This window comes from Heterocephalus glaber, unplaced genomic scaffold (assembly GCF_053883595.1).
Source record: "Heterocephalus glaber isolate CG9 unplaced genomic scaffold, H.glaber_assembly_v1.0 deba00001523, whole genome shotgun sequence".
Classification (NCBI taxonomy): Eukaryota; Metazoa; Chordata; class Mammalia; order Rodentia; family Bathyergidae; genus Heterocephalus; species Heterocephalus glaber.
Window position 1 is genome coordinate 6396453 of NW_028258327.1, and position 20225 is coordinate 6416677.

The 20225-nt window shown below is 31.5% G+C and overlaps 1 protein-coding gene and 1 pseudogene across 4 annotated transcripts in view; both read left to right on the forward strand.

The window, feature by feature from the left end:
• Window positions 1-5224, forward strand: part of LOC147824950 (elongation factor 1-alpha 1 pseudogene) — a 28908-nt pseudogene extending 23684 nt beyond the window's left edge.
• Window positions 1-20225, forward strand: part of Ascc3 (activating signal cointegrator 1 complex subunit 3) — a 320418-nt gene that overhangs the window by 110621 nt on the left and 189572 nt on the right. For all 4 annotated transcript variants that reach the window (XR_002388709.2, XM_004862476.4, XM_021242706.2 and 1 more), the window contains exons 11-13: window positions 5252-5416; window positions 10947-11123; window positions 13613-13684. Coding sequence is in view for 3 of the 4 variants with exons in the window: in XM_004862476.4 (XP_004862533.1) it covers window positions 5252-5416; window positions 10947-11123; window positions 13613-13684 (414 nt within the window). In the remaining variant the exon portion in view is untranslated. The remainder of the gene's footprint in view (window positions 1-5251; window positions 5417-10946; window positions 11124-13612; window positions 13685-20225) is intronic.

Below are 20225 nucleotides of genomic sequence, written 5' to 3' on the forward strand. Positions count from 1 at the left end.
TTTGTTATTAAATATGTCTTATCATTACATTAGCGTTTATATTCATATTGCTGTACTGAAATAAAATTACAGAAAGATGTAAAACATCTAAGAAGGAAAAGTGAATTTTTTATTAGTACATGTGTGCAATACATAATGTTTACATTCTTTGTGTGGAGTTGGTACAGTAAATGGATAAAGAAAACATAGTATTTATACATAATGGAGCATTGCTGTGCCATAAAGAAAAATGTATTTTTCTGAAGTGAATAAACTGATGTAACTGCCACTCACATTAAAATGTAGAATGTTATTACCTCACAATCTCTTGTTATTATCCTCTTTTGCTACACTTCTTTTTCTTCTTAAAAGTAACGAATGTCTAAGCTCTTAACACTTTATTTTCACTTTTTAAAAAATTTTAGATAAATGAATTATATGTGTCTGGATTCTTTCACTTAACATTAAGATTATGAGGTTTTTTCTCCATGTTGCTGCATATAGTTTAGTAGTTCAGTCATTTTCAGTGTGTATTCTAGTGTATAAATATGTTATGAATTAGCCATTTTATTGTTCGAAGACATTTGCTTGTTTTTCCAATATTTGAGTATTATAACATACTTGAATAAACTTGATGGGTCGCCAGTCAGCATATGTATGTTTAGCTTTAGAAGATGTTACTAAGTAATTTCTCGACGTGGTTATTTAATTTTATATTATTGCCATTGTTTTTTGAGAATTCAAGTTCCTCTATGTCCTCTAAATAGCTGAAATTTTCTTTCACTTAACCCTCTTCCCTACTTCCTCCCTTCTTAATCTCCTCTCTCTCCCTCTTTCTCTCTAATTTTTTAATGATTTTTATTAAATATAAAAAATAATATTCATGATTTTCAGTTAATTTCTTGAGTGATTGGGTTTACTCAGTATTACACATAGTAGAACTTAGTTACATTTCATAATAGCATTTATCCACTCATCTTACTCTTTGTTATCACACTCATCACATTTTTAAATTTGTGTATATTTAGACAATTTTATAGGGTTTTTGTTTGTTTTTGTAATAGTGGCAATTGAACCTAAGGCATCACACATGTTAGACAAGTACACTACACTGAGGTACATCCCCAGACCCTGTTTGTTATTTTTGATTCATGGAGAATAGTGTTGTAATTGCACATGTATATGTTAAGGAGAAAAGTTGTTTTTAGGTCTCCCTTGACTTATAATCAAGTACAAGAACTATAGTATGCTCGGCTGTCACCCTAGGCAGAATGATCTGGTGAAGTCTAATGAGAAAAAGTATTAGAGGAGTGGAGGAGAAAGGGATTTATTCTTGTTAAGACAATTGCAAATGTTTATTGATATAACAATTTGATTTTGACTTTGAATGATAGGTAAAATTTTATTTTTGTAAAGTTTTAGAGTACCATATGCTGGGGATAAAATTTTAAAAATTTTGGAAGCCAAAAAATACAGTATAGAGCTGTTCATTTCAGTAGGACAACTTTGAATGCTGTGAGCAAGACTTCAGGGAGATTCTCCAGCCATCAATAAGATTGTTTTTGAGATACGGGTATAAAGTATTGAGAGAATGTCATTAGGACCTGAAAAGTAGGTGTGTGTGTGTGTGCGTGCGTGCGTGCGTGCGTGCGCGCATGCGCGCTCATGCACATGCACACATCTGTGTGTGTGCATGTCTGTATATTTCCATGTGTTTGAAACTGAGAAGCCAGAGATTTGAAGCCTACTTACTGGTTTGGGAAGGTGAAAGCAATAAATTCATTTTATAAAAGACATCTTCCAGTTACAGTCTTAATGTTTAAAATATAAATGAATGACAGAGTTACTTAGTAGATAAATAAAATTTTAAAGCTTGCCATATTTAAACATTGGTATTTCTTTTATATATTACATGTTAGGAGAGAACCCTATTTTTTTCTAGTTGAATCAAGTAGTATATCCTTTTAATTAACTGATTTTTGGTTTATGTATTTTTAAATTTTTGTTTATGAATGTAAGTATCTCTGAAAACAAGAACCTTTTTGAAAAAATTTATCTATAACACTTATTTTATATTAAATAATTTTAACAGCATTTTCTTATTATTATCTCATAGCAAGTTATTCTTTTTTTCCCCACTTGCCACCTTTGTTTTAATTGAAATCCATAAATTACATTTAGTCTCTAGGCCTTTCTTTTGCAAATTTTTTTAAATTGGGGTTCAGTTTACAAAGAATGAAACACACATTTGTAAATATCTAGCCCAGTGATTTGTGCCAAATTTGTAAGCCACACTCCTAACAACACCTAACAAGGCATAGAAAAATTCTGTCCCCTTAAAATGACCCCTTCTGCTCTTTTTGTATGCCTTCTCCTTTAAACACTAACTTAATTTCTTTATCATTCTAACTCAGTTTATCAGTGAACCCTGGCAACATAATTTTTTTCCTCTTTGTTTCTCCAATAACTATTTGTAGAATGAAAAATATTTAAAAAATGTATGGAGACCAGTGTAATTTCTTCTTACAAATGCCAAAAGCCTGGATCGTAGTTCTGATCCTAATTCTGAGCTGATCATCTGCTTGTAACTCCTAACTGGCCTTTTTACCTCTTGAATCTTTGCCTTTTTCCATTTCAGAAGGAGCATTAGATCAGTTCAGTCTGTTTATATCCCAGGGAAAAGAAGGAACAGAATGTAAAATTCATACTCAAATTCATTGCTCTCGTAGGCATTCTTTGGCAAGAAGCTTTGTGATCCCATAGTTCTTAGCTCAGAAATCAAAAGACTTCTATTTGGGATAAGCCTGTCAATATTTGGATTCAGGCACAACGTTCTTCATTCAGTGAACACTTTCTCTCTGGTGTGTTTTGATAAAGGGCTTGCAGTACTGTCCAATTATTGGATTATGCAAATAATTATGGAAAGTTCAAATAAAAAATTTTACTGTTTTTCTCTTCCCCTCCTGAAGGAAGAATATGCTTCACTTTTAGAAAAGAATAGTTGAGAAGTCATGAAATATTTATCAAAACTAAGTACGTATACACGTGTAAGGAAAGTTTTTAATAATGTTTAGGTAAACTATCAGATAAATTAATTCTCAAGTTTTAGGTCTTTTAGTTTTGCTGTTAACTTGATAAACATCTTAAAATTTAATACACCAAATTGTTAGCATAATGGTGATACAAGCATCTAACCTATGCCATTTTTCTGATGGACAGGCTAAAATTGGAACATTTTTGAATAATGATTTTTATATTGCTGAGGGAATTTGTACTTACATAGAAAAAAATTTAAGTTGACAGTAAAAATATTAACAGTTCACCCATAACTTAATACAAAAGCAGATGCAAATGTATTGCGTGAGTTCTAATTTATTAAACAAGTGTGACACTATTTTATAGCCAATTCAGGTCAAGGACCTAAAGTAGTAAAATAGTGATATAAATGAAACCATTTCTTAATGTGGTAAAAGTAAAGTACAGAAAACAAAATACTAACAAGAATTCTTAGGACTTGGTGTTATAGCTTTCTGATGTTCGGAAATTTTGATTTTATAATTTAATTATTACCACATTATTGTATCTGAAAGATAATAAGAAAGTGCTGATATAGTACTCTAAGTAATGTGAGATAGCCAAATTGTACTTACTATGATTTAATAGTGCACTATACTGTTCTCTCAATATAATTTACTGCTTCTAAAATACCTTCTTTATTTTGTATTTTAATGTGCTATTAATTTACAGTTTAAGAGAATTGCTCCTTTTTAAATGTGTGGGCATGCTTTTCAAGGGTTTTTAATGAAAATGGTTATCAATAAGTTATCTATGTTTATGATAATCTTGGGTTGTTTGGGGTCTATCGTTCAAAGTACAAAGTATTTCAGTTTAAATTTATTGTTACATGATACAAGAGATCTTAGTGTACAGTGAATATATCATACTATTTTAGAACTCATTATGCTGTTCTTTACTCTTAATTTTATTAGCATATGTTTTCTGTAAAAGTTGATCTGATTTCAACATTGCCATTTTAGCTTTAATAAGATGGCTTTGTCCCTTGGTTTTGTTGTGCTTCATACCTTACATGTGCATTGCTATTTCATTGCTCTCTGCTAATTAATACTTTGTAGAATTACAAGTACTAAATTTTATAGTTGATGTAGTTCATTTCAAAATGGTAGCAATTATTTTGTGAATAATACAGCAGGTCATATTTATAAATTTGAATTGTACATTTGTTAAGAATTTATTCACCATTTGCAATCTAAATAAATAAGAATGTTGTCATCATAAGTGGCTTTCAAACAAATGTGTCATAGTTTTAAAATATTGAAGAGAATAATTGACCCCCATCTCACCTAACCCCTACAAAGCACAGGTATTGATTCTCATGAGTCCTACTAACTTGATATACTAAGAGAAGCATTGGATTTGATTTGCTACCCCCATGCATTCTTTGAATTATTCATATGTGGGCTTATTTCCCAATGTGACATCGGTATAGTAGAAGATATGAACTTTCCATCCTTTTCTGCTACCATATGGTTTTAGAGGATCAAAAGAATTTATTATATAAAAAGTAAGTAGACATATAATCACAGCTACATACCAAGTGGTCTGCTTTTATGAAATTTACATAAATGCTGTAGGCCTACTTCTGCTCTGATTCCTCTGATCTCCCAGCAGCCCACTGTTTTGGATGTTGTATATGTCAGTTATGCTTTATTAAATGTACCAGTTTTTATTATAAAGTAAGGTATATACGAGCTGATATTAAAGGACAGTTTTTTAGAAAATGTATACCAATAGTAGTTTCCTCCAGATTTTTAATAGGCTTTACACCTATGATCTTCCTAGAATAAACTCTTGGTTTTTCTTTAATTTCCTTTTAAAGTAGGCATCTGTTACTTCTCAGTCCCTTTTCAAGGAGGGATAATGATAAAGATCATTATCAGTTATACTTCACAAAGTTTTTTTCATATTATTAAATGCTTTTTCAAAAACTTGGATAATTTGTGCACTTCACTACAAATTACTGACAAACTATCTTCAAGATCTATAAATAACAGCTTTAAATCATAGCTTAAGTAAATATCTTCTTAAATTGACTTTTATTTTTTTGTGAGCTAGATGTCCTTCTGTGATATTTTAAATACTTTTTATTTGATCTATACAAAGATGGCAAAAAATGTTTGTTTTTGAATGAAATTTGAAATTTAAATAATTTATGGAATCTCCATATTAACTTGATTATTTTTTCTTGTTATAGATGCTTGTGACCACACCAGAAAAATGGGATGTAGTAACAAGAAAGAGTGTTGGGGATGTTGCTCTTTCCCAAATTGTAAAGCTCCTTATTCTTGATGAAGTCCATTTGCTGCATGAAGATAGAGGGCCAGTATTAGAAAGCATAGTTGCACGTACGTTACGGCAGGTAAGAGGAAGAATTTTGTAATTTCATATTAGACGCATGAATAAATTTTTAAACTTAAAATATAGCATTTAAAGGAAAAACTAATATACATTGTTCATGGGGATAAGACTATTTTGGTGTGAAGAAATCTTTAGCTATTTCATATCCATATTAAAAATTTCCTTTGTTCCAAATCTCTTTAGCCAAAATACATATTGGGAAAATTGTGTTGCAATTCTAGGACTAATATTGACTAAGCAAAATTGAAATATGAAACATAAAAACTGTTATTGTTTTGATATCCTTTTCTCCTTTCTGTAACCCACCCCCCCACAAATCTGGACAGGAACATCAGTTTTTCAACCCAGTCTAGAAGTCTGCATCTTTGACTCTTCATATATTAATGTCCTTTATTCATGTTCTCTTGCCATTGTTTTCTTCTTAAAATACCCAGGCCTCTATGGCTAATTATGCTCTCATCAGTAACCTTAACTTACTTGTCCTCTGAATAGCTGAAAAAATTTCCGCAGTGAGTCAGTTGAACTACATCTGCACCTCTAGTCAGACTGCTGATCATTAGTGGAGGATATCACACAGAGATTTAGACTAGTGTCAGTATACATTCTTAGACCCATGTACACTATTTATCCATCAACTCTGAATTCACCTGGATTCCTGGGACTGCCCTGTAATTTCTATGCTACTTTCCTTATTTCTGGAATGTGACCATTTCTAAACTTCATCAGTCTCCTTTATTACTCTTCCTAACTCTGTTACACCTCCTTCTTATGTGACAGGACATTTTATTAAAGGAAATGGAATTCTTCATGCTTGAACTCCCTCAATTGCCATCCTTCTTCTTCCTCTCCCTGTCCAGAAAAAAACCCAGTCTCTCCTCTCACTGTCATAAGTAGACCCATCATTGTACCCCTCAGCCTTTCTCAGAGATTCCTACTGCATTGCATCTCATCCTTTCACTCTCTAAGTTACCCCTTTTTCCTTCTCCCATGTCATTAGCTTCCCCTTAGTGAACACTGTCTCTTCAGCTTAAAAGAACTGCAGTGTTCATTTTTACAAAAAACCCTCTCTCAAATCTGTCCCTCTCCAATAACTTCTGCTTTAAAAAGTTCTTTACTGTCTAGTTTCAAAAAATATTAATCTGTGTTCACTATTAGTCTCTCTATATATATTTTTTTTAAATTTTTCAACCACTGCAGTCTGGTCATTAGTTGAACATAAACTTAAATAAGACTTTTACTGGGATTACCACTTACTAAAAGATAGTTCTCAAACTTAGTGTTTTAACTTTGATATTACTAGTTTTTTATATATAATACTACGTATCATTTCCTCAGTCTTGAAACTTTTTCCCCTTTGGCTCTGTGATGTCACCTTGACATGATTTTTCTATTTGATTTTATTTTTCCTCTTAGCTTTCTGCTTATTCTCAGGCTCCCTTTCTTGTCTCTTGTTTTCACCTTTGAAATATTTACATTCTTAAGACTCACTTGTCATGTTATTTTGGGGGTGGGTGGGGATCGAACTCAGGACCTTGAGCTTGCGAGGCAGGCACCAGAAACACTGAGCTAAATCCCCAGCCCTGTCATGTTATTTTTTCATTCTAAATACTTATCTTGGGAAAAGAAAGAAAATCTATGGTCCATTTGGATATGTAAATATTAAAATATTCTGACCAGTGAAGATATTACCTGAAAAAGTTAAACTGTAAGTGATCAAATAGAAACTTGAATAACACTGAAGATTAGCCTTTAATCTCACAAATACTTAATACATTTTTAATTAATGAGAAAAATAAACTTAAAAAACTAGAAGGAACATTTTACAGTAGGAATAAAAATACTGAGAAATATAGAAAAGATGCTCAAAAGGAATTCAAATAGGTGTCTATCAGATTAGCAAAAATGAAAATGGAATACAATTTGAAAGCATCCACTAAAATTAGCCCTGTACTTTTGCTTGTAGAAGTCTAACCTATGCAAATAATAACACAAATTCATAAACATATATTAGTACTAATATTCATTGAATCTCTTTTTTAAAAAGTATTTTGAAAATAATTCATATAACAATAGAAGAAATCTTTAATAAATTATAATATATTCTTGCAGTGAAATACTACTTTGAAGTATTTAAAAATGACGTAGATCATCCAAACTGGGTTTCAGAAATATCCATGTTAAATTCTTCACTGAAAAAACAAACTGTCCTGTATTGTAGCATAGCCCTCTTTCTGTGAAGAAAAATGTGTGCAGTGAATTGGTATTTACATTCATTATTTCCGTTAATGAATATGTATTAAGCACTTATATGCCAGCTACATATTTCTAAGTTCTTGAGATGTAGCAGTGAACAAATCACAGTTCTTGCTTACATTTAGATTTTAGGCTGCACATATATGTGGAAGGACATACAGTAAGCCAGAAAATGTTTTTTTATAGTAGAGAGAGAGTGGAGGGGCTTTTGGAGATATGTTCACTTTTTATCCATGTAAACTAAAAATGTCTATGTATATCTATTATATATAAAATACAAAGGGTTTAAATCACCAAAGTAGATTTATAAAGTCAGAGATTTTAGCTAATATGTAATATAAAAATAGTTTCAAGAAAACAGGTAGTTATAAGATAAAGCATAGAAAAGTCTGAAACTGCTATCTCTAACTGTCCAGTTCCCTTCTTGCTATGGGCCTATAGTTTACATATGAGATCTCTCAAAAAGGAATATGCAAGTCTTGTTTTACATAAAAGAGAGATATTTTGATCATGAAATATTTTGTTTTTATACCTTGATACTTAAATAGCTTGATGACATTTTTAGGGAGATATGTTGTATGAATCCATACATTCCAGATTTATTGACAGTGAACCGGCTGGAAGATCACATCCATTCAGCTAAAAACATTACACAGATAAGAACTTTCATGCAACACCAGAATGTGCTTTGCTAGTTTGTCATTCACATGTTTATAAAGGAATTTTAGCAGCGATATCTTTTTGTCCTCAGCACTCTCTTTAGAATGAGAAAAGATAATGTAGTCTTGCTACTAATCCTTTCTGTATATATGTACACTCACATACACTCACAATATTATGCATCATGTATAACATTTTAATGCTTTATATTTTATAAATTATTTATAAATGCATAATAGTATAATTTTCTGTATATAATTTATGATATAAACCAGTGGTGGCAAACCTATAACACACATGTTGCAGTGGGCTTTTATCACAGAAAGGTCTACAGATTGGCCATCACTGATAAAATTATATATTACAGGTTTATTGTTCATGTAGTATGTAATATAATTATATAAATATATACTCTCTTAATATACAATATATTATATAATGCATAATGTATATATTAATTACTTCCTTGCATTTTCATCTCTTACAATGTAACCAAACAATAATTGTATAGTTTCCCACTACTCATAAACCTCTGAGAATTTGTTATTTATTATCCTAAGAAAAATGTTTAAATTCATAAAATGCATGTTAATGACTATTAAAAGTCTTTAACTTTAATTTCTACATAGCTTTCATCTACCAATTAATTATTTTCTTTTTTCCTTTTCTATTTCCTAATACCATTGACCCTCTTTTCCAGGTGAAACAAATCTTAATAGAGGCAGAATGTACTGTTGGTTGTGAGATTAAGGATTGTAAATGCTAAATTATGTAATGCCTTCATTTTTTAAGCACTGCACACATCCCTTGATTGAAAAATCTATTGTTCTGTTAAACCTGTCAAATATCACTTCTATAAAATATTTTATAATTAATATGAACGACATATTTTCTGTGTTCTCTCTATGCTCCCTTTACACATTCTTAGCATTTATCAGTTTTATATTTTTACAATTTGTTATAGATAATGCTTTCTTCATATAAATCCTTCTCTAGATTTTAATCTCCATGGAAGAAGGATCTATGTGATTCTTCTCATATTTCCAAAGTATGTAGTGTAGTGCTGGTAATTATCTTTACTAAAAAGCAAAGTTCCTGTTTTTTATTTTTTCCTGTGATTATCAGATATTCCCAGGAGATGGCAGTGTTTCACATCATAATTCATTTGAAACTAAGGTAGAAGACTGATCAGAAGCTATTCCTCTGTAGTGTAGATTCTGCCCACGATCTGAAATTCCGTGCCAGATTAGGGACTAAATTCACAAACACACCTTTAGTGATGAGGAGAAATTTGAAAACGATAAAACTTTAAAAAGTTCAAAATCTGTTGTATTTAGCAGTGTTGAATACTAATTGTTTGCTTAACTAACTTTACTTTCAATGAATAGGGAGACTTTTACCAAACTTAGATTTTATGCAGTGGACTAATTTTAGCCTTTATGAAATGAAGTTCTGAGATATGCTACAGTACAGGTGAAATTTGAAGATATTTTGCTAAGTGACTTAAGGACAGAAAAGGACAGATAGTATACGATTTCACTTTTATGAGGTACCTGGTATAAGCAAATTCATAGAGACACAGAATAGAGATTATCAGTGTTGGAGGGAGGAGAGTTTATTGTTTATTGGGTACAGGCCTTTGGTAATGATGAAAAACTTTGGGAATTGAGTAGTGGTATTGGACATTGTGTCTAATGCAATTGAATTACACACTTTAAAGTGATTGGAGTGACAAATCTTATTTATGTTATGCCACCATAAAAAAAATACTGGTAAGAGCGGAATGATACTGAATTAAAAGTAATTGGAAAAATTGCATAAGAGGGGACACATCATACCATCTAGTATTTGCCATATGATAAGGAAAAATCTACAGAATATTAGTTTTTATAGTATTCAACAATGAATTCTTTTAGGTAAATATCTCTAGTGCATACAGCTTTAAAATTTGGTCTAGAACATAAAATTATTCCTATTTCAAATAAAATCATTCTTGCAAGATTTAATTATATTAACATAAGATTATACTTTTGGATTTAAAAATGTGATTACTTTCAAATGGAGTTTTAGTAGAAAAATATCTCATGTTTTCCAGGATATCATGTATTAACATCAAAAGAAATTAAAAATATCCTCACTGAATTTTCAGTAATAATTTAGAAAAACCAAATATCACTTTTATTTCTTTTCAAATCACCACAGGTACTGCATAGAAAGAGCATAATTTAAATCATTGTCCCAATTATTGTAAATATTGTGAAGGAGCTTTTTTAAATAATAGGTGTGGTGATTGTTTTTTATTATTGAGGATTTTTTACTTTTGGTGGTATTTAGTGGGCTTTTCAAAAATGATATATGTAACATTTCTTTAGTGAAAACAAATTCATGGGAAGATGTTGCATGTGCATTTGTACCTTGATTTTCACCTAACCCTTGGCTTTAGACCTTCCCTCTTTATGGTTCTACAAATAGTCTCTGCATGTGTAGGCTATGTGCTGTGTCTATTTGGTACTGTATCCTCAGTGCAAGAGGTTAGGTGATAATACAATTTTGAGGAATGGACAATTCTGGATGTATTAATACTCACTTTGGACCTGTAATTAAAATAACTCATGTAGGTTGAATCTACGCAGAGTATGATAAGGATACTTGGACTCTCTGCAACCTTACCCAACTACCTTGATGTAGCTACGTTTTTACATGTTAACCCCTACATTGGACTTTTCTACTTTGATGGCCGTTTTCGACCAGTACCTCTTGGACAGACATTTTTGGGGATTAAAAATGCAAATAAGGTAAATATTCATTTTATTAATTATATTTTTTCTAAAATTATTCTTGTTGACTTACTATTGAATAGTTGTCTGAGATTAGAGATTGTAGAATTTCATTTGAGTAGTGCTATGAAATCAAGCATACTTCTTTAGCTATAGGTTGCACAGTAAGTCTTCCTACAGAAAGTTACTTATAGTAGTTTGCATTGCTATATTCAACATATATTTTTGTACTGTCAGCTGTTAAAACTTTCAGAAAGTTAATTTTGACTTAATTGATGGTCATTGTGAAATAATAAAAGCTCTAATTATACCAGTAGTAGATATTTTGATACGATATTCCTTTAAAATAAATAAAAGATCTCCTATGCATTTGAAAAATACCTTTGTACTAGGAACCACTGGAGGAGGTGTTCTATTTAACTTATAATGTTTTATTATTACCATATTAATTATGTATATAAATGACATAATTATGTGCATGCTATGTAAATGGCATATCTAAATTTACATACTATACTTTTAAAAGTTTGTCTATTGGTACTATTAGGAGGCTTATTATAGACATAATATGGAGGAAAACTCTTTAAATTTATCACTTATCATTCTATTCAACAATACTTTTTAAGATGAAATAGCTTTGGGGCAATATTCACTGTCCTTTTAACCTCTTCACAAAAAGAGAACGAGATGGAATCATGTGTTATGTTATTTTTGATCTTTACTACATCAATTACTTCTTTGTGTGAAAAATACTGTCATTAGTAAATAGAGCCATTTTTAATTTGTATCACTGTAAGTAAAATATTCAACTAGTAAATATCAGAAATGACTGTTACTACAACTAATAATGTTCACTAAGTGCTTTGCATAAAATTGATCTTTTAAATTGTAGAAAACCTTTTCAGATTTATGCACAAAAGGATAGTTTATAACTCAGTAATAGTTATATATACATATTTTAACCTTTCTTAATTGTTTCAAGTTCTCTCCAGTATTACTTGCTGCTTGTTTTTTCCAGTCATATCTCAACATATATTTGGTTATTTAGTTGATTTTAATGTACAACAAGTATAAATTTAAAACCATTTATTCATAGTTTTAGATTGTTTTTAGCTTTATAATGTAAATGAAAGCAGATGGTGATCACAGAGAAATATTAAGAGAAGAAAATCGTTTCAGATGCTTGTCAGCCATATTGAACCTTATTTTCTTTCAATTGCATCATATAAATTGAAGTCACTTAAAATTAATTGAATTCAGAAGTATTTTCATCACAGTATATTAGCATTATAATCATCAAAGAAATGTTATTAGATAATGAACTGTCATAATTATTTTGGTTATAAATTTACCAAAAATTTTTAAAAATTTATATATCTTATATAATGTAAACAGTAAATTTATTTGTAAGTATAGATTTTTCTATTATTAAAATTAGGTTTGGACTCAGTTGAAATATATAGTTGGTAACCATGAAGCATTTCCCCAAGATGTTATTAATATGTTTTATAATCAGTTGTTGGTTTATTATTTATTATAAAAGAAGTCCTTTTTGATTTTTCAGAATTTCATTCAGAAACTCATGCTATGATTCAGCTTTTAAAAATCAGAAATTAATGTGAATGATACTTCTAATTTGAAATAATAGCTTTGGCCACAGTTCAATCTAAAGTACACTGAAAAAATTACTGGGATTTATTTTTGTGGAGGGGAGGAGATAGCATTGATTTTTCAAGTCATTAATAGAAGTAAATTATCCTATGATTATCTTATCCTATTTAGCCATTGTCAGAAGACTTCCAAGATTTTAAAGTGTTTGCCTTACTGAAACAACAACAACAAAATTCAAATCATAGTCATTTCAGATATAAATGATGCTTCTCATCTAAAAACTCGATAAATGGGAAGAGATACATTCTGGGTGACATGACCATGCCACTTTACTTTTTTGGTTGGAAGTATCTTATCATTTATGGGGCAAATTAAATGCTTTCTTATTTCACTATTTATGTATTTGGTTTTCAGTTAACCTGAAAATTTTCTGGAGCATAGCTACTCTTCTTTATATATATTGAAGAAATATTATATATCTTTAGGCTCCAAATCCTTATACCATTTGACAGTCAACCGTTAGTGTTCTCACTACATTGAGAATTATACAGGAAAAGTGTATAGTTTGTGGAATGAAATAGAAAATCAGCCTGATAAATGGGCTTTTATAAGGAAAGCAGAAAGAACTTTAAAAATTATTAACTATTATTAACTTAGCACTTATTAACTTAACACTCTTAGATAGTATTATGAAACTGGTTTGAAAAATTTTATTTTCTAAACACATTTATGTTATAGTTTCTTTTATGTTAGATATTTATGTTGCACTTACTGCTTGTGTATTTTGCTTAATTTGGACATTTGAAAAATACATTTATCATTGGTAAAGTTTTATTTTTAGTTAGAAAGTTTATAATTGTTTCATTTGTTATATTTTATGTTTTTAAAATTTTAAGATGCAGCAATTGAATAACATGGATGAAGTATGCTATGAAAGTGTTTTGAAGCAAGTAAAGGCTGGACACCAGGTACACTTATTTTTTACTTTTATAGTGAATGTTTTATGATAGTTCTTCACTTAAAATTTTTATGACTTCTGACACAGTGATTCAGAGGTTTTGATTTCTTAATAACTGTTTTGGCCCAATGAGTAACCATATGGCATAAAAATACTGATAGGTGATATTGGCATCCTAACACTGATAGGCCTTGCTATTTTGCTTGCCATTTTTATTGAATATTTAAGGGCAAAAAGAATTTAATCCTTTATATTTGTTTCTTTTTGAAAGATATCAACCTTGTTTCACACCTAAAATTTTTAATGCATATTTTCTTAGATAATATAAAAATTGTTAATGTTATTCTATTTTCATGAAATAGTATCAATGGAAATAAATAGAAAGTTTTGAATTGTTTTATGATCTTTAGAACTTAAGCAGTTTTAGCTTTAGATTATCCATTGCCCAAACTTACTTGTTTTGTTTTATTTTTATTAATATATGATTGCATTACATAATGATTACTTCCACCGTAGGGAGGTGATACATGTGTATAACACATCTTAATTCTTTTTACATCCCACCCCCCATCTCTTGATCCCTTTCCTTTTTGCCAAAGATGTATTTCCCTGTTTTCTTTTATCTTTTATTTTTCTCTTTAATTTATTTTATTTATATTTTGGGTTTATCATATGAGAGAAACCATGAGATATTTAAGCTTGTGTTTCTTATGTATTTCACTTAACATTCTAGTCTCAAGGTATATCCATTTTCCTATGAATGACTCAAATTTATTCTTCTTTATGACAGAGTAGTATTCTCGTGTATATAAATTACTTTATCCATTTATCTGCTATGCACACACAGGTCACGTCCAAGATTTAGCTATTATGAGTTGCGCTGCAATAAACATGGGTATGCATGTATCACTGTAATAGGGTGTCATCTTTTTTGGAAAGATACCTAAAAGCTGACTAGCTGGGTCAGTTTCAATTTTAGTTTTCTGAGGAATCTCCATACTGATTTCCATAGTGGTTTTACTATTTTTCATTCCCACCAACAATGCAGCCTCACCAGCATTTGTTATTATTTGATTTCTTGATGATAGTCATTCTTTTTGAAGTTGTAAACAATATTGTTTTAATTTGTATTTTTCTGATGGCCAGAGGTGTTTAACATTCTTCCATGTTTATTAGCTATTTGTATCTCTTCTAGAAGAGAAGTATCTCTTCATTTCATTTGCCCATTTTTTATTGTGTTTTTTATTTTAAGGATCTAATTTTTATGAGTTTTTGTATATTCTAGATGTTAGTCTTCTATCTGAGGTGTAGCTGGCAAAAACATTTTCCTGTTCTGTAGCTTGTCTCTTTATACTATATTTCCTTTGCTGTGCAGAATATTTTTAATTTGAATAATCTCATTTCTTGACTCTTAACTGTTATTTCTTATGCAATTAGAGTTCTATTCAAGAAGTCCTTGCTTATACTTAGGTATTCAAAAGTTTTACCTATTTTATTTTCTAGCAGATTAAGTGTTTCTGTTTAAATATTTAAATCTTTGACCTATTTAGATCATTTTAATTTTGTTTGTACATGGAGAGAGATATGGGACTAGATTCAGTCTTCTCTATGTGGATAACCAGTTTTCTCAGCATCGTTTATTAAAGAGGCTACTTTTCCTCCACTCTCTGGTTTTGATTTGTTTGTGGAATATCAGATGGCTGACTGTGCCTGGGATTGTTATTGTATCCTCTGTTTTCTTCCATTGAACCACTTGTCTGTTTTTGTGCCAGTAGCATGCTGTTTTTATGTCTGTAGCTTTATAATATAACTTAAAGTCTAGGATTGTGATGCCTTCTGCTTTGATCTTATTTTCCAGAATTGCTTTTGCTTCTTTGGGTCTCTCCTGGTTCTATATGAATTTCAAGATTGTTATCTCTAATTCTCTGAGGAATGCTGCTGGTGTTTTGATTGGAATTGCATTAAACCTATATATCAATTTTGGAAGTATGGCCATTTTGACGATATTGGTTCTGCCTGTCCAGGAACAGGGGATGTCTTGCCTTTTTCTGATGTTCTTGTCAGTTTCTTTATTCAGAGTACTGTAGTTTTCATTGTAGAGGTCTTTTACTTCTTTGGTTATGTTAATTCCTAAGTATTTAATTTTTCTTGATGCTATTGTAAGTGGTACTGTTTTCCTAATTTCTCAGTGTATTCATTACTGGTATACATGAATGTTGTTTATATTTGTGTGTTGGTTTTGTATCTTGCTACATTGCTGAATTTGGTTATTAATTCTAGGAGTCTTTCAGTGGAGTCTTTGGGGTCTTCTATATAGAGGATCATGTGCTCTGCAAATAACATAATTTGACTTCTTCCTTTTTTATCCATATCACTTTTGTTTCTTTCTCTTACTTGATTGCTCTGGCCAATGTTTCAAGTATGTACTGTAATGAAAAAGAGTGGTAATAGTGGGCATCCTTGTCTTCTTCCTGATTTTTGGTGGGACAGCTTTCAACTTTTCTTCATATAATATGATATTAGCAGTAGGTTTGTCAACAAATGGCTTTTATCACATTGAGATAAAGTCCTTTATACCTGTTTTCTTCAGGGTTTTTAATCATGAACGGATGTTAGATTTGTCAAAAGTTTTTCTTGGATATATTGAGATGATCAGATGATTTTTGTCCTTGTTTCTGTGGTGTATTACAGTTACTGATTTGCATCTGTTGTGTACATATTTTGTGTGTGTGTGAATGCTGGATCCTGCTGGACATATTTGGTCAATGGTGTCTACCCTACAGTTGTAGCCACTTGGCAACTGCCACTTTTTGTGCCCTTTTGTGCCCTGCTCAAGTCAGTTTTCTCTGCCTAGCCGTATGCCTTGTGGGTTTTTCAAGTGCCCCCTAACCTGGAGGCCCCTGTGTCCTACACCCCAGTCTGTATCAGCCATCCAAGCCAAGGCCTATCTGTGCCCCTGTTGGTTGGTGGGGAAAGCAAACATATCACTGCCCTCTGTGTTTGATATAAGCAGTGGGGCTGGGGTTCGAACAGACCATTGGACTTAATGCCAGCACTTTCAGACCCAAACCCCTGTGAAGGCCACATACCAGAGGCTTGGCTTCTCACCAAAGATCCCTCCCCATGCCTGAGTTGTTTCTTGCCTGAATTTAAACTTCTCAGGGGTATCTATATCTATCCTACACCCTCCCTGAGACTGTCTCTTGTGGCTATTTCCCACTTAGTCACTGTGGTAAGATGACACCAGAAACTGAAGTATAGTTGTTCTGTAGCTCAGTCCTACACAACCCTTTCCCAAAATGGCTCCTGATTAAACCCTCTCAAATATGGCGAGCTCTACACTGGATTTCTTCTTCAACTTCAGCCTGCTGAGCAGAAGGAGTCACTTTCAGAGTAAAACCCCATGCTGTTCTTTTGTAGTTTTTCATTAGCTATAGGCTTTTCTTGGGGCTTGCTCTGCTATCCCAGTCCATTCTTTCTCTGTTGAGCTCTTAACCCTCTCCAGGCTTACCTCCTGTCAGCCAAGGCAGGTCCCCTTCCCTGAGAGCCAGGATGAGGTTTCCAGATTTCTTCGTTCTTTTCTTCCCGTTTTGCTTATTTTCTTCAGCTTGTCCAGTTGGTTTCTGTTTTTCCTGTCACCTTCTTCCTAATTCCTGGAAATCTACTTCTTTTTTCTCTTCGCTTACTTTCCAGGTGTCTCCATTCCAGGTCCCAGAGAGGCTATCTTTTGCGCCAATCTCTACTCTACAATCTCTACCCAAACTTCTTTGGTCAAGATTTTTTTTTTAAATGTGGAATGATAATTGCTTATTTAAAAATTAATCAGCCCAATTCTTTTTGTTCTTTGGGTGAGTATTTTATTACAGGATATTTATCTGTTTGTTCGTTTATTTATACAATGTTGACATTTTATTATATTTGAAGTGTTTTTTTCTGCCCTTTGGTTTTAATTCCTTTTAAATGCAGAACAATTCTTTTTTCCTCCAGACTAAATGTTATTTATATATCAAGAATGAATTGGACTCCAGAGTACGAAACACCTCCTTCAGACATTTTATCTCTTTTTAGGAAACAGTTTCAAAATCTGTTTTCTAACTAATGTTTGCATACTTAGTTTCAAGAATAACATTTTTTAAGAAGTCAGTCCATCTTTGTCTTCTCTTTCTCTGTATTTTAAACTTTTAAAAAACTTAATGTTAACTATTTTTAAATTAGTTTTCTTTTACTTTAATAGAAAATTAAATTTTGATTATTTTAATTTAGTATGAAATTGATTCAAATTATTAATAACTAAAATAGTGCTTAGCCTTTACTAGCTATTAATGAATGCCTGAAACTGATAAACTTACCTTACATTTATTATCTCATTGAATTCTCTCCCGAGCTTATGAGGCAGGTACTATTTTTCTCACTTGACAGATGAAGAAAATGAGATTCTGTGCAAGACAGAATAATATGTCAGACCCCCGACTTTGCTCTGCTCTTCCAGTATTGTGTTGGCTATTTTGGGTGTTCATTTAATTTTCAATTGTTAGTTAATAACATTTTATGTTAGAATTTTTATTGTGATGATATTTCTTTGATCACAAGAGGGCTTCTGTAATTGATGACAGAGTTCATTATATATGAGTACTGTTAAAAGTTTTCTTTCTCTTGTTAAATAATAGAAATTAAAATGTAAGTACTTTACTATGGAAGATATGATAGATGTTTTTTTTCTTTTGCCACTAGCCAGTAAAATGTCTACTGTTCCTTGAAGTATCTTTTGTAATTGGATAGCCTCAAAAGTATCGGGAAAAAATTTTAAGCCACTTATAGGAATATTACTGTGTTGCCCCCAGAATTAAATTAATGTTGTCATTATTTTTCTGGCACAGTTAGTACGTGATGACCAAATAAGTAGGCACAGTTGTTCTGTGTTATTCATGGGGGATCAAAATCCACAATCCGAAGTCTCTTACAGAAAATGACATAGTATTTGCATAGAACCTATGTAACTCCTCACAAGTACTTTATATTATCTCTAGATTGGTTACAATATCAAATACAGTGGGAATACTGTATAAATAGTTGTTATACTGTATTGGTTAGAGAATCATTACCAAAAAGAGTCTGTATGTGTTCAGTACAGATCCAATTAATATTTTCTGCTATTAGATTGAATACGTAATGAAGAACTCACAGATAAGGAACCCATGGAAGCCTATGCAATCAGAAGGCTGATTGTACTTGGCTCATTGACAGGGAGCACAGGATTGCTTCTCGTTGGAATAAATTACTTTCTTAGGTTAAGAAAAGAGCAGTGTTCATGAAACTTTTTGTGAGACTGATAAATATACATCCAGGTATAAACATAAATGTAAAGTACACATAGTTATAGCTTTTGAGTAATGTGAGCAAATAGCTTTTAATAGTTTACTGCCAGTACTGTGGCTATTTGAAGGCCTTTGAAACTGTGAGTCACTCATTTTTATAGGTTTATCACCTTTATAATTGTTCTGTAAATACACTTAATATACTACACCAGCTTTTAAAATATGATCTTATAATTTAAGATATTTCTTTGAAAAATAAAATGTAGCTTTATCCCTAAATACTGGGAAAAGTAGCAGTTCATCATTTATTGTAGTATTGTAATTTAAGACATTCTGGGAAAACTGTCTCCTCTTTCAGTTCTGGCTCGGGTCCCTCACTGTCATAGGGGCTGTGTGTACCCTATAAAGTATGATGCTTGCTAGAGATATTTGGTCAGTACAGATGACATCTTATTGCTGATTTAGTGTAAATCCATTTATTGTATTAATTCTCAGAATGAAAACTAACAGGGCAGGCTCTTACTGTAGTAAATCTAGTTCACAGTTTTGAATCTGATGTTTGGTTAGAAGGGAAAAACTTGGATGGGATAAACCAGAGAAGGTATCAGGTTAGCAGAGGCTGGTGTATCTAGGAATTGAGAATGCTCACAGCCAAAACAGTGGTTGGGGACAAGGATTACATCTTTGCCTTTTGTATGCACATTGTGACATCTTTTATAGCCTGCTCTGAATGAATGTGTGACCTCTGAGCCATCCTTTTTTCCTGCACATGTCTAGCTACAAATGCATTGTGTAAAGTGTAATTACCATTATAGAGAGTACTGACAAACTTTTCTATCTGCAATTGTGTCCAACTCTGCATTGCTCAACAGAAGAATGACACCAGGATAACACTGACCTTTCTTTAGGCTGTGTTTTCTAAGAAGTGAGAGTTTGGGCTGCTGGTCTCACATTTCTGTTTTTGGATGTTTAGTGTCACTGTTTATTTTCCATAATGGCAGGACTTTGTAGAAATACCTACTTTTTAAATTAAAGATAAAATAACAGCATTAGAGATCTTTTCATGGTTCTCTATTATTTTATCATTTTCAGTTTATTACTGTAATTTTTGTGCATTTCCAGGAAGCCTTTTATGCATTCACATTTGTAGCTTATAATTTTGCTCATTCAATTTTAATGTTTGTTTATAATCATTTACTAAGTAATAGTTATGCTGCATATAGTCTTATATTCACT